Source organism: Halichoerus grypus, chromosome 4 (genome assembly GCF_964656455.1).
Source record: "Halichoerus grypus chromosome 4, mHalGry1.hap1.1, whole genome shotgun sequence".
NCBI classification, from domain to species: domain Eukaryota; kingdom Metazoa; phylum Chordata; class Mammalia; order Carnivora; family Phocidae; genus Halichoerus; species Halichoerus grypus.
The window spans coordinates 138,065,828-138,079,135 of NC_135715.1; the positions used below are offsets into that span (position 1 = coordinate 138,065,828).

A 13,308-nucleotide genomic window follows, 5' to 3' on the forward strand; every position below is an offset into this window, starting at 1 on the left:
AGAAATTGAGAGTGAAGATGTAGGAAAAAGGGGAAAGGGGCTGAGGGGGCACTGTAGTTCAAATACATAATATTTTTAAGTTTTGTAGGTTTGAAGGAGAAAATAGTGTTCATTTTTTAATATACTGATTGTGAAAGACATTTAGAAGGCAGGCGATTATATCTGTCCAAAGTGAAGCAAACAGATCAAGGCTGGAGATAAGAGAATCAGAGAGACGCGTGTTAATTAAATCCATGGGGTTGATGAGATCCTCCAGAGAGAGAATATGCAGAGTGAAGAAATGCTGGCACTGGGTAGAAGCTATGGAATACCTGTACTGAATGGATGGGCAAGGGAAGAGAAGCCTGCCAAGGACACTGAGAGGAAAGTACCGGAGTGTGAGGGCGCCAAAGCCAAAGGAAAAAAAAAAGTGTTTCAAACCAAAAGGAGTGCTCAACAATGTCAATACTGCCAAGCAGTGAAATAAGTTAAGGACTAAGAGTTTTCACTGGATTTAGCAACTAAATTATTCATTTACATAAAAAGTATGTGTCAAGCACTGTGCTAGACCCACAGATACAGGTAAATAAGACATAAAAGAGCCTTGCACACACAGACTGTATGTTGTGAAGATAGACAGTAAACTGGTAAACAAATAAAATACTAAAAATTGTGATAAGGACCATTAGTAGAGAGAAAATGACATGACAGAGTGTATTAGATAGGGAATTTAAGAGCATCCCTCTCTGAGAACTTTTAAGCTGAGACTTAATGCAGGACTGGGTTTAGCATGGTCACAGAACTGGGAGAGCCCTGGAGGCTACAGCATAACGCTGGAGGAGGGATGGAGACAAAGAAACCAGACCGTGTTTGTGGATGACGCTCAGGACACAGGGAGAAGAGTTTGGAAAATATCTGTTGAGCATTTCTAAGTAGGGAAGTTAAGATCACTCTAGCTAATAGCAGGTTGTTTTTCCTCATTTACACTAGTCCTAATAATCAGAAATAGAACATTTTACCACTCTTTAAAACCATTAACTATTTATTACAATATCAGAATAACCTTTTCTATTTTAAAGGGTACTATACAATTACAGCATGTTACCTGTTGCATTCATCTTACTAATCCCCTTTTAACCTGCTTCCATTTTTCTTTCAAAGATGTTTCTCATAATATTTGCTTGATTCTATCATTCAATTATATTTCTCTGAAGTACTCCTCGTTTTCAAGCAATGTACATCAGAATTTGAATGTTTTAAATAAAACAAGAAGACTTGGGGCACCTGGGTGGCTCAGTCAGTTAAGTATCCGATTCCTGATTTCGACTCAGATCATGATCTCAGGGTGGTGAGACTGAGCCCCACATCAGGCTCCGTGCTCAGCAGGGAATCTGCTTGAGATCCTCTCTCTTCCTCTGCCTTCCCACCCACTCCAAAAAAATATAAATAAATAAACAAACAAACAAACAAGAAGACTCAGCATGATGTTACTAAAATGTTTATGGGCCAGTAATGTACAAAACCTGAGATCCACCTTCCCCAAAAAATATTATATTCAGAGATTATATTCCATAGTTTCAGGTTCCTATTTCTTTCATCTATGTATTTATTTATATACATGTATATGACAGAGAAAAGTTGATGCAGAAAACTCTGGCTTGATTCTGAGCAGCTAAATTTTATGTTCATATTATTTTTTCATTTCCTTATTTGTAAGAGGGAGAATTTACACCTCTTCCATATTTCACAAGGATATCAATAATATAAAATGTTGCCATTTGCTTAATTATTATCAGGCAGTGAGTTTGGCATATAAATTATTTTTAATCATCCCTATACCCCAAAAAGTAGGTATTGTACTTCCCATTTTACAGTTGAAAAAAACTGTCTCAGAGAGGTTGGGTGACTTGCCCAAGATTGCAGAGCTAGAATTTAAACCCAGTTTTGTGATCTGAAAAACTCTGGTCCCTATACCATTATGCCTCAGACTATTAACAGATTGGATTCATTAAAATACCTATCAGATATAAGATATAAATCATAAAGATGAATTTTTAAATAACAAATGTTATTTTATTAAATTTTTAATAAACTATGTATTTAGTTTATTAAACTTAGAAATATTTGCTATATATACCATTCCTATATATGCCTCTCTTCGATTTCAATTTCCTTAATAATGAAGAAGAAAGATAAAAGGAAGATAAAAAAAGATAACCACGCTGTATTAAGGTCCAAGAATCACTATTCTGGGTGAAATTTTTTCCCAGTTAATCCTTAATACATATATTAAATCCAATGAACTACTACTAGTAACTAACTGCCTATTCTCAATACTTATTTGTCTCTCAAAATTAAAAATTACAAATGGCTTCAGGTTTTCCTGAATCAGAAAACCCTAATCTCTGATTAGAACCTCTAAATGTCACTATTTCTCTGAATTTGAAAAGCAATTAGTCTGAACCAAAGCATTATAACTTGCTCTCAGAAGAGTCTATAGATTAATTGAACTGTGAGCTCCTCCTACTAAGAGTTTTCAGGTGGCCAAGTCATCCACCAAGACACTGTCTGAAGAAGTCTAGATATTTAACAAAAAGAAACCGCTGCCAGATCACCTTTATTTTCCTTAACAAAATACATGCAAGAGCACAAAATTCACTTATATATCACCATTATTTTACAAGTATAAATAATGTTCAGAATTCAAGTACAGTCAAGTGCAGAGATACTTCCTATGTGTTAATATGTAAACATAAGCTAATTATATACATCATGTGCCTTTGGCCCAGCTGCAAAATAAGAAACATCAAAAAAGAAACACTGCACTTGACTGTTCAATTGCATTCTTACTGAGAATTCGTACCAATGCCTATATGGTTACAGTTATAACTTTCTTACCACTTAATGTAAATGCCTAAATAGACTTGCCCCCTGCAAATATCTCAAGAATTAAAATTCTATCCATTTTTGATGATGAATGATTAAAAATCTTAATTGAGTTTCATTCCTTAAAATGAACACCATTAGAACTTACTCATAACCAAAGTTCTTCCTATGTCAAAATGGTATTATTTACAGGTCACACATAGAGAAAACAAGAATGCTATTTTGTTTACTTTTAGAGTAGAAGAAAACATCTAAAAGCCGGCTAAACAGCGTGGGTCTTTATACATTCCAAAGGTTCTTACTTTACTGCTATCACTTGCCTTTAATTTAACACTCAGGAGCTACAACTTTGACATATTCAAATAGCCAAGCAATCTAAATTCAAATGATATCAAGCATATCCTTAGGGGAAAAAAAAAAAGCACCACCTAGAAAGCAATAACTGACATCAACAAGACTACAAATATCCAGTTGAAGGCACATGGAAGCATTTACTACATGGCCATCAAAGATTCTCCACTGAGTTCAGGATTAGGAATAGAATCAGCTCTGGGGAGTGGCGATTTGGCTTCATTCATTGAGGCGTCCTCATTCACGGCCTCTTGCTTCTCCTCTGGTTCCTCTGTGCCAGATACTTTTTCAGTCCCTTGGTTTGTCTGCTCTGTATCTGATATTTTCTCATCTGTCTGCTCTGTACTGCTATCAAGAACATCTTGTTCTTCTACAGATTCTGAAAAGATAAAAGAGTAAAGACTTTAGGAATAGCCAAAGTTAAAACTGTTAAGATAAACAAAAGATAAAAGAAACAGGAGAATGGTCTAACATTACCCTTAAAATCTTTTAAAATATGTACTTAATTCCCTATTACATACAAGAATTGGTATGAATGAAGAAAAAAAAAATTGGGGGAAAACAAACCTATAAATACACTTTTGTCTAAAGCCCTATATTTGCCTAAAGTTTAGGAACTTTCATAATATTTAGGAACCTTCCTGAAGATGCATTTGTAAGTTAAATGTCCAAATATTTCAAACGAAGTCCCAACAGCCCGGCAAACAACTCCCAGATTACGTTTTCTGAAGGAGCAGTCTCCCTTGCACACAGACAACTCTGTAAACAATAAAGGTGTCCCTGTGTGTGTGTGTGCGTGCATGTGCAGGTCGTGCTGTTTCTCACACTGATTTACCTCTCTATTATCCAAACACTGGGATGGGCTGGATCCACCTTTTCCAAAGGCATGACAAGTCTCCTCCCATCCCTCTACAAGACAAGTTCTCAGGATTTAAATCTCTGGTCAGAATATGCTACATACCTAGAATACAAGGAAGAGAAAGGGAAGGGTGTTTTGTCCCTGTCTCCATAGTGGAAGCTAAGTGAGGGTCTTGGTTCCTATCTAAAAATTTACTCCCTTTAAATTCTCTTTTGAGTTTCATTAAGTTCAAATCCCTTAATAATAATAATTTTATTCAGTAAAGTCCCTTTAATTTTTTAAAGTTTAAAGAATGAAATGAGGGAGGGAATGTCAGAAGCAGAAAGCTTTGAGCCTCCTAATTTCCAAGTCAAAAATAAAAATCTAGCTTTTGTTTTTATAATAAATAGTAACAAACATCCTTCCTAGGAGAAATATGGTTAAACCACATCAGCCAAACAAATAAGCAGATTTTACTATGCTTATGGAAGATCCCTTATGGTATACTACAAATGTTATTATAATTCAAAAAATCTGAAGGAAAAGCCAATCTACATTAGTAAAAAGTTCACATTTAGTTCCTTTACAGTATAGGTCAGAGTCTTGCTAAATAAATAAAATTAATTAATAGATTTGCAAAGAAATTATGTGCTATATGCACACATGGAAGTGGAGGTCTTACAAATTCATGCTTTTACCATAATCAGTTTTAATAAATACAAATTATCTAAATCTCCACATACTCATGCCAAGACTTTAAAAATACTAAAAGGTAATTATTACTTTAAACAGATATCTTAGACTCTAGTTTACAGAATTAATTACAACCTCCTTTGCTCTTTCATATATAAAATGAAAGGTCAAAATTCCAGTTAGGGACATCCAATTTAATGAGGTCTTACTATATAAAAATTCATATGATCACAAAAGGTAGTGAGGAATGTTCACAAATCCTACTTGTGTCAATTGTCACGAAAATGCTATTTTTATCTTAAAAAGAACTGAAAATGGCATTGACGTACCACTTGGAATCTTACAAAAATCAAGGTAGAAAAGCAGTAGGTCATTCAAGTTTTGTTATTTGAATGTTCCAGTGCACAAAGGAAAAGCAGAAAGTGCAAATGAAACTCTCTGGATATGTACAGATCATTTCTGCCACAAGGGCAAGCAAGTTCTTCAGTGCAAAGTTCAGGAGTTGCCAACCATTTGTAATTCTACCCTCCCAGAATTTATGCAGGGTAGAATTTTAAGAGTCATGGTTTTCCACAACTCTCTGGCCATTGAGCAATACTTACTTGCCAAGAACTTTACAATTTGTTATATTTTAGAAAGCCTTCTGAAACAAACCAACAAAGCCACACTAAATGAAAAGATAAGAAGCTCAGAATCTGGGACTCAATTCCCCAATAAGTGTGTTTAGGTGAACAGAGGCTCAGATAATTAGTCATATTCTGTCTGACCAACTGCCTCAGTACTGAACTTAAACAGGAGAAGTACTCAAGTTCATAATTTATCACATTAAAGCTCTGCGATGTAACTATTTTCAGAAACAGACACATCATTGGTCAAATCCAATTAAATTTAAAAAAAACTCTGGGGTCTAGAGGCAAATAATACAAAAAGAAGTACTATAATACTTAAATTTTTAAATGTATAAAGATGAATTCTAAGAAATACCATAGGCTATCATAATTAGAAAATGACATCATACCAAAGTTTGCTTGTCAATATTTTATTGTATTTCAAAGAATATACAGAAGACTAAAAACTGATGAAATGATGGGTAGGGCTTGAAATAATGAAAAAGCTTATTAATGACTACTTTTCTACCCCCAGGTTAATTTGTAGAAAAGTAATTTTAAGAGCAGTAATACTACATAAAAACTGGTATGTGTCACAATGCCTATAATGCAGACATCAGTCTAAATGACATAGATACTCGATTTTTGGATGCCAATGCCATTTTGTGAAACGTCATCCAAACAAGATTTAAATGAATTAGTTGTGCAAGATTAACAGAGAATTACATGTTTAAGAACTAAGCCACAGAACTTTATAATAAGATTATTAAATGTATTCCAAAAGTATTTAGTTTATTTCTATGGGAGAATATCATTTGCCTATTCTAATAAAAACAGCAAATTTTTTCTATGAAGTTATAGTTTAAAATAGCTTGGTGATATAAAATACATTATAGAAGATGTCAATATTTGGGCATAAAATACTAAAAAAGAAACCAGCCCTTGTGTTCACACTAATTAAACAGGCCTCTTCTCCCCTGTGCAACACCAGTTTAAGTCTAAAATTAAAACAAAGTTACCCGAATGACCTAATACCATCTGTAAGAAAATTTTTAAAATCAACTTTGGCATCCATAATGTCAAGAAAACAATATATCACAATGTGATAAAACAAAAATGACCTATGGAATTTGTTCCTTTCCCCACTCCTACCCCCTGCCCCTCTCCCCAGTGTTCTTGAGAGAGAAAGCTTTTTCTACCAAATTGTAACAATCGGCTTACGCTTGTTTGGGCAAAGCCTCAACTCAGACAACTCAAACTCATAAAGCTGAGTATTAACTGTATAATGAATTCCACTGCCTCATCTATAAACCACACACATGCAAAAACAGGTAAGAACATCACCGTACCTTTTGGTTTTTATTCTAGCTCTTAAATAATTTTCTAAGAAAATTAAAGAATAGCAAAACAAATTCATATATTTCCTTTCCACAGGGGGGAAAAAACATGATTCTATTTAGTTTATGCCTTTGAAAATCCTTCATATTTTGGTGAATTCATTTAGATTCTTACTTTTTATTCCTTTTTACAATAACAACAAAAATTTGTCTTGCTAACACATCAAACTTTTGCCTTGCTAACACATCAGTACCCAATGTATGTGTAGACTATAAAACTTACCCAAAGGAGAATTTGTTAAATTAAAATGGACAGTTTGTCTTTGAACTCACAGGTCTTAAGCAAAGCAGTTTTTACAAGACTTTCTGCCTTAAGGAAAATGGCCAACTTAAATTAAGGAACAAAGATACGAATCTCATCTCAAAACTTAACCCAATGGCTCAATGAATAAAATTAATTAAATAAAAACCACCTATGAGAAAATAGCTCATATTGAGCACACAGAATGCTATTTAATAATAATACTGTTATTTACCACTGGTGAACAAATCCATTAGATGAGTAAGAAATGTCATTATCAGGCAACAACGTAAAATTACTAGGTGAAGGTGTTTTAGAAAAGAGAATCAAAAGGCCAAAAAATCTCTAGGTCTAAAACGAACAAGCAAAAAGATACTATAGGCATGTTTATATCCTGAGGAAGAAGTACATAATTAAATATCAATAAAGGTACAAGCTTTCTGGATCTGGTAAATACATAATTCAACAAAATTTACATTATCAAATAGTTCAGTTTCCTAGAGCATCATAACAAACAATAGTAAAAACAGAATTTTCTCTAGTTGAACATAACCTAACTGTAACAATATATTGCTTAAAAGAAAGAAAAAAGCAGAAATCAGATTACCAAAATAAATTTCACCTTATATAAATTTTACTTGCTATTTTTGATAGTATTTTTATTTTTTTATTCTTTCATTTTTATTTAAATTCAATTAGCCAATATATACTACATCATTAGTTTCATCATTCGTTCAATAATTCATCATTTGCATATAACACCCAGTGCTCATCACATCACTTGCCCTCCTTAATGCCCATCACCCAATTAATTACCCCATATTTTTGACAGTATTGATTAAATGCCATGAGTTTTATTATTAGAACATTATTTCCAGTTGAATAAAAGCTATCTTTTACTAAAATAATTACATAAGATCTAGACAAATACAACTGAGTAATTAAAACAATATTAACATTTTTTAAACATGCTAGCCTAAAATCACTCTACTGGTACACTAACAATGTAGAAACCTCTATTCTAATTATTTATCATAGTTAACAAAAAAGAATGCTACATATCAAATATTTTGGAAAGCACATCTTAGAAAAGCAAAACTGATAAACCACTTTAATGTGGTTTAGCAGAGATTCACTACTCATTTAGCCATAAAAGAAACCGAGTAACTTAAAAGTAGTTCATTACTTTGGCATACCATATCTAGTATGCTCTTACATAAAAAGACAATCCCTAGTCCTAATTTCTTGTGTTTCTTTAATACAGTATTACCAAAGCATCTGGATACACAGTTCTAGAAGAAAATTCTAGGAATCCAAATGAGTAATTAATGGGAGAAATTTCTTCTAGGCCTCCTTCTTTGATGAAAACTCCAAGATTTCGTAAGTTGTTCTAAAGAGTGATCCAAAAATTTTTCAAAAGCCTTATGTTTCATCCTAAATGCAAAATCTTCCAGTAGCAGAATCAAGACAAAACTCAAAGTCTTGCATCATAGTTTTTTTTTAAAAGGTTGCTTCTAATGATTCAAGATTATTCATACAAATAGTTATAGAATATTTGTTGAAAGGAAAATTCATATGGAAGAAAGTTACACTTTGGTTCCCTCTGTGAATTCAATAACCTAATCTCTCCAGTTTCTGCTACTATCAAGGAGCTATTACACTACTTTAAAAAATATAAAAATTGGGTGCCTGGGTGGCTCAGTCGGTTAAGCGTCTGCCTTTGGCTCAGGTCATGATCCCAGGGTCCTGGGACTGAGCCCCACATCGGGCTCCCTACTCAGCAGGGATCTGCTTCTCCCTCTGCCCCTCCCCCTGTTTGTGTTTTCTCTCTCGCTCTTGTAAAAATAAATAAAATCTTAAAAAATATATATATATATATATATATATATATATAAATTAATGCAGAAAAGTTTTTTTTAGACCTAAAAGTTTTCACATCAAGAACGCAGAAATCAGAAATCTAAGCTCTCACTTACACTGGCTGTCAGCACAGAGAGATGATTGAGATGATATGGTCTTACTTATTAGTTCAATATAATCATGAAGGTATGCCACCAGCATTCAAAATAAATGCAGCTTCATCTTTCTCCAGAATACTTCCTAATCACTTGGAAATGGTAACTCTATATCATAGTGGTGAGACAGTAGTCTTGGAGAAAAGTTTCAATCTTCTGGAAAGCCAAAGAAGTAAAAGGTTCTCATAGCCATTTTGATGAATCCAAGGAGAAGTATGAAAAAGTTACTACTCCAAAGACTATCTTAACCAAATGGAATTGTTGCTTCAGTTTCTAGTGCTACAGAGTTGTTAGACCTTGCCTCAGGTTTTGTCTTCACCTATTAATATTACCTTATTAGGGCTGAGTTTGAGCCAGTTAGACTTCGTTCTGGAGATTTCAGATAGAAAATGAGACATCTAGGGTATTGTTCCTCCTAGATTTGATGAGAAGGAAAGGTATAGCTGGGTGTTGTTTGCTAACTATCCACCTCAACCTTAGCAGAAGATATTAAATAAAGCATGGGACTCATTATCAAGACTTTTATTTTGTTTGTTGTTCTCTTTCTTTTGTTTTTTTGTCCCAACTATTAGCTTTCAAATATTCACTTTAGCTTTCATAAGCAAGGTTACTCATGGAAAGGACTTCAATTTTTCCTCTAGGCATCTTCACTATGAAATTCTTTAGTTTTCTGTTTCAACAGGCTGCAATAGCAAGGCAGGTGATTGCATGTGACAGCATGCAGCTCAGAGCATGACTTAAGCAGAAGCAAAAATGTGATTATGTTTGGAGTTGATGTTGCAGCCTTGGAGAAGGTGAAGGTATTGATTCCATGTTGAAAGTATACAGGCTTCTTGTCATGATTATCTGTGTTCAAATTCATTTTGGTATATGTTAGTAAGCCAAAAGCCAAGTCTACATCAACACAAATATTTTAGGTTCACTCTTTAAGTTTAAAAAAAAAAAGGTTCTCAAATTTTCATACTAAACTTCTCATATCTGAAAATTCACTGTCTCATGTTATTCTCAGTTAAAGCGATTTTTTTACTACTCAGCACTTGTATAAGAAGAAATCAAATATATGTAAATGACAATTCTAAGAAATTAGAAGGATGAATACTGACTGCTAAATAAACTATGTGAACTAAACTTCTAATATGGATTTTTTTTTCTATATCAGGCATAGCACCAAAATACCATGGCCTGTGCCATAATTTTAGCATCCTCATCATTCAGAGCTGCTTAACAAACATCTCCCCATCTAATATTAACAAGAAATAGTTGGCAATTAATAGTCAGATCTTCCATCTCTTTTCCGTTTTCTCATGAAACTTCCTCAAGAAATCCTAAAACAGAACTGCAAGATGAGTTCTAAAAACCAATGAATTCTGAAAAATTTTGTTTCTCTAAAATAAGGTTGTTTTACATCAAAGGCATCCATTAGCAATGTTAATCTTGCAGACCCCAAAAAACTGTTTCAAAGGAATACCAGTCCTATCAACATAGTTATCCAAAGAATGCAAGGATGACTTTCCAATTCCAAAGTTTCCTGCTTCTGGTAACCTTACCAATTCCAGTGGTAGGCAAAAACCTATTTTACCAATGTTAATTATAAACCTTATCAGAATTTTACCCTTATAAGTAGTTGCATAATTCTTATAACCTGCTTCACTTAAATAAACTGAAAAAATGATTCCATGAAAACATTACTGGTCAAATCTCCCAACAGTTACACAAAGATGTCACTCCATAAACAGTGTTTACCTAGCTGTTGCTAGATGCTGCTTAACACAGTATAACCTACATTTTAACACTGAAACACATCAGATCAATCACAGAGGCGGCTAGAGTTATCAGAGTAATAGCTGATACATGCGTGTTGCAAAATCTCATAAATTAATCCATTCTTATCTAAAAGTATTATGCTTTTATTGTTAAATAGCAAACATTATTAAGAGATAAAACTTTTTAATTAACATATTCATACCTTCACTGATCTGGTTCTCTGATGAAATCACACTTCCTGAGGGCAAGGGACCAACTGAACTTGAGCTTCCCACTGCCTGCCTCTTCTCAAAACTAAACTCTGGAAGTCTTGGAGCCTGAGGTCTAGTTTTTCTTGCAGGATTCAAGAAAAAACAGTAGGCACATCTAAAAGCTGCAGAGAATTAAAAAATAAATAAATAAAACCATAAACCAAAATAAATTCAAGGACTAATGAGATAATTCTCAAGATCACTTTTGCAAAGTAGTCAAAGAACCCTTCAAAAATTATTTATCCCTTGTGAAATTACTTCTGGCTTTAACAATATGGCAAGTGCTCTAACAAAAGCTAATTTTCAAGCATACTTTCTAATTATTATTAAAATTAGAATATTAATTTTAAAACAGAAAAGATCGTAAGTTACACAGCAGGTTATCTAATAGAAAAACAATCTATAACAATCTAAAATGTATTACAGAAATTACATTTCTACTCACTAGAATCATTAGGTATTTTAAAATCCAGAACCCTGCTCACTTGCCCAAGAAAATGTAGTATGCTGTATTTAAGAAGCATAATTAATTTAGTGCAATATTTTTTTAATAGTAGCTACACATGAGCATCTGAGGTGCTTTAAAAAAAAAAAAGCCTGTCCCCCTCCCCCCAGATCAATTAAAACAGACTCTTTGTAGGTGGGTCCTAGGCATGATAATCTTTAAAAGCTCTTCAGGTGATTCTGATACACAGTGAAGTTTGAGAAAACTGACCTAGAAGTTGTACACTGTATGAGGAAAACAACTGCACTGTTTTTCCTGCTTTGCTCTGTGTTCTAAAATAAGAACAATATGCCTGAAAAATACATACAGGGCACCTACAACAAAGTGACATTACATAGGAATTGGCATAGAATGAAATATTTAAGAGTAAAATATTTAAATCTAACTGCCCAATAATTCTTACCAATGTATTCAAATTCTTCTTTCAAAGCCATGCCATTATGAGAAAAACACTGCTGACATATAAGGGCATACCTACACGAAAAGGAAAAATGAACATATCAGTTGCAAATGCAGACAAAGCCCATGGAAAGGCTACTTTAGCCAACGGCTAACTTATATTTTAGCATAGTGAAATATGTCATTAACAGTTTAGATGTTACTTAGTAAACAATGAACAATACTCTTTAAACATAACAGCCAAAATTTTAAGCCTTTTAAAATACAATTTATAGGCCAAATTAAAAACAAGTCATGAGTCAAATGAATATATCCTTACTAAGTTAACAGAAACATAGTCAATAACAGACCACTTAAATTTCAGTATTTTCTAACATATATTTCTGAGGATGACAGACCCCAAATCTGTGACTAGATAAGACTGGAAAAGATGGAACCCCTTAGAGATTCACAATGAACGTTATTAAAACCTCTGAGAAGTCTGTAATAAAGAAATGAATTTAATTTGTTTAGTCCAATCCAAAGGTTAACTTCATACTTCATGATTCCTATATCTATCCTAGTTATACATCTTCCTCATTTCCTCTTTATGTACTCTCTCTGTTCTCTGTGTATGTACTTAACAAATACTTGGCCCTATCAAACAACAACTTGTCTGTTTTGAATAATATATAATTTATTATATTAACATTAAATTCAGTCCTTTTATTAAAATGATAATATTAACCATAAACCTTGTGAAATATCTACTCTACCATCCTAAGTATTTTTTAAAAGTCTACACTACGACAGTTGCTCTGCTGACATCATCCCTGCCTTCCTAGGGTTATCATAAAAATCCAATAATAAGTGGAGAAGTATTTTGAGAACTAAAAGTGTCAAACATATGTAAATTGTCCTCATTGTTAAAATCATCACCATCACCAATTCCAGTACTGACATCTATAAAACTCCATTTCTTTTTTTCTTTTTTTTTAAAGATTTTATTTATTTATTTATTTGAAAGAGAGAGAGAGAGAGCAAGGGAGGGAACACAAGCAGGGGGAGTGGGAGAGGGAGAAGCAGGCTTCCCGCTGAGCAGGGAGCCCCATGTGGGGCTCGATCCCAGGACCCTAAGATTATGACCTGAGCCAAAGGCAGACACTTAATGCCTGAGCCACCCAGGCGCCCCTAAAACTCCATTTCTTACAACCTACCAAGTTTTCGCTATTTGTTTGCTCTTCAAGCTTAAAAGTTTCAATGAAATGATACAATTTCTCTAAAAATATCATATAACATTATTTTGTTTTCTCTATATATTGTTCTGTATTTTATCTAGATACTTCATCCAAATTTTTACTGAAAAACAAATGAATATGTACTCTTTGCAGGGCTATAAAAT

At 33.4% G+C, this 13,308-nt stretch overlaps 1 protein-coding gene across 4 annotated transcripts in view; it reads right to left on the reverse strand.

Moving 5' to 3' along the window:
• Window positions 1-2,577: 2,577 nt before the first annotated feature.
• Window positions 2,578-13,308, reverse strand: part of LNPK (lunapark, ER junction formation factor) — a 78,596-nt gene continuing 67,865 nt past the window's right edge. For all 4 annotated transcript variants that reach the window (XM_036073996.2, XM_036073995.2, XM_036073994.2 and 1 more), the window contains 3 exons: window positions 11,932-12,002; window positions 10,975-11,145; window positions 2,578-3,595 (listed from right to left, as the gene is read on the reverse strand). In XM_036073996.2, the coding sequence (XP_035929889.1) occupies window positions 3,360-3,595; window positions 10,975-11,145; window positions 11,932-12,002 (478 nt within the window). In that variant the 3' untranslated portion in view covers window positions 2,578-3,359. The remainder of the gene's footprint in view (window positions 3,596-10,974; window positions 11,146-11,931; window positions 12,003-13,308) is intronic.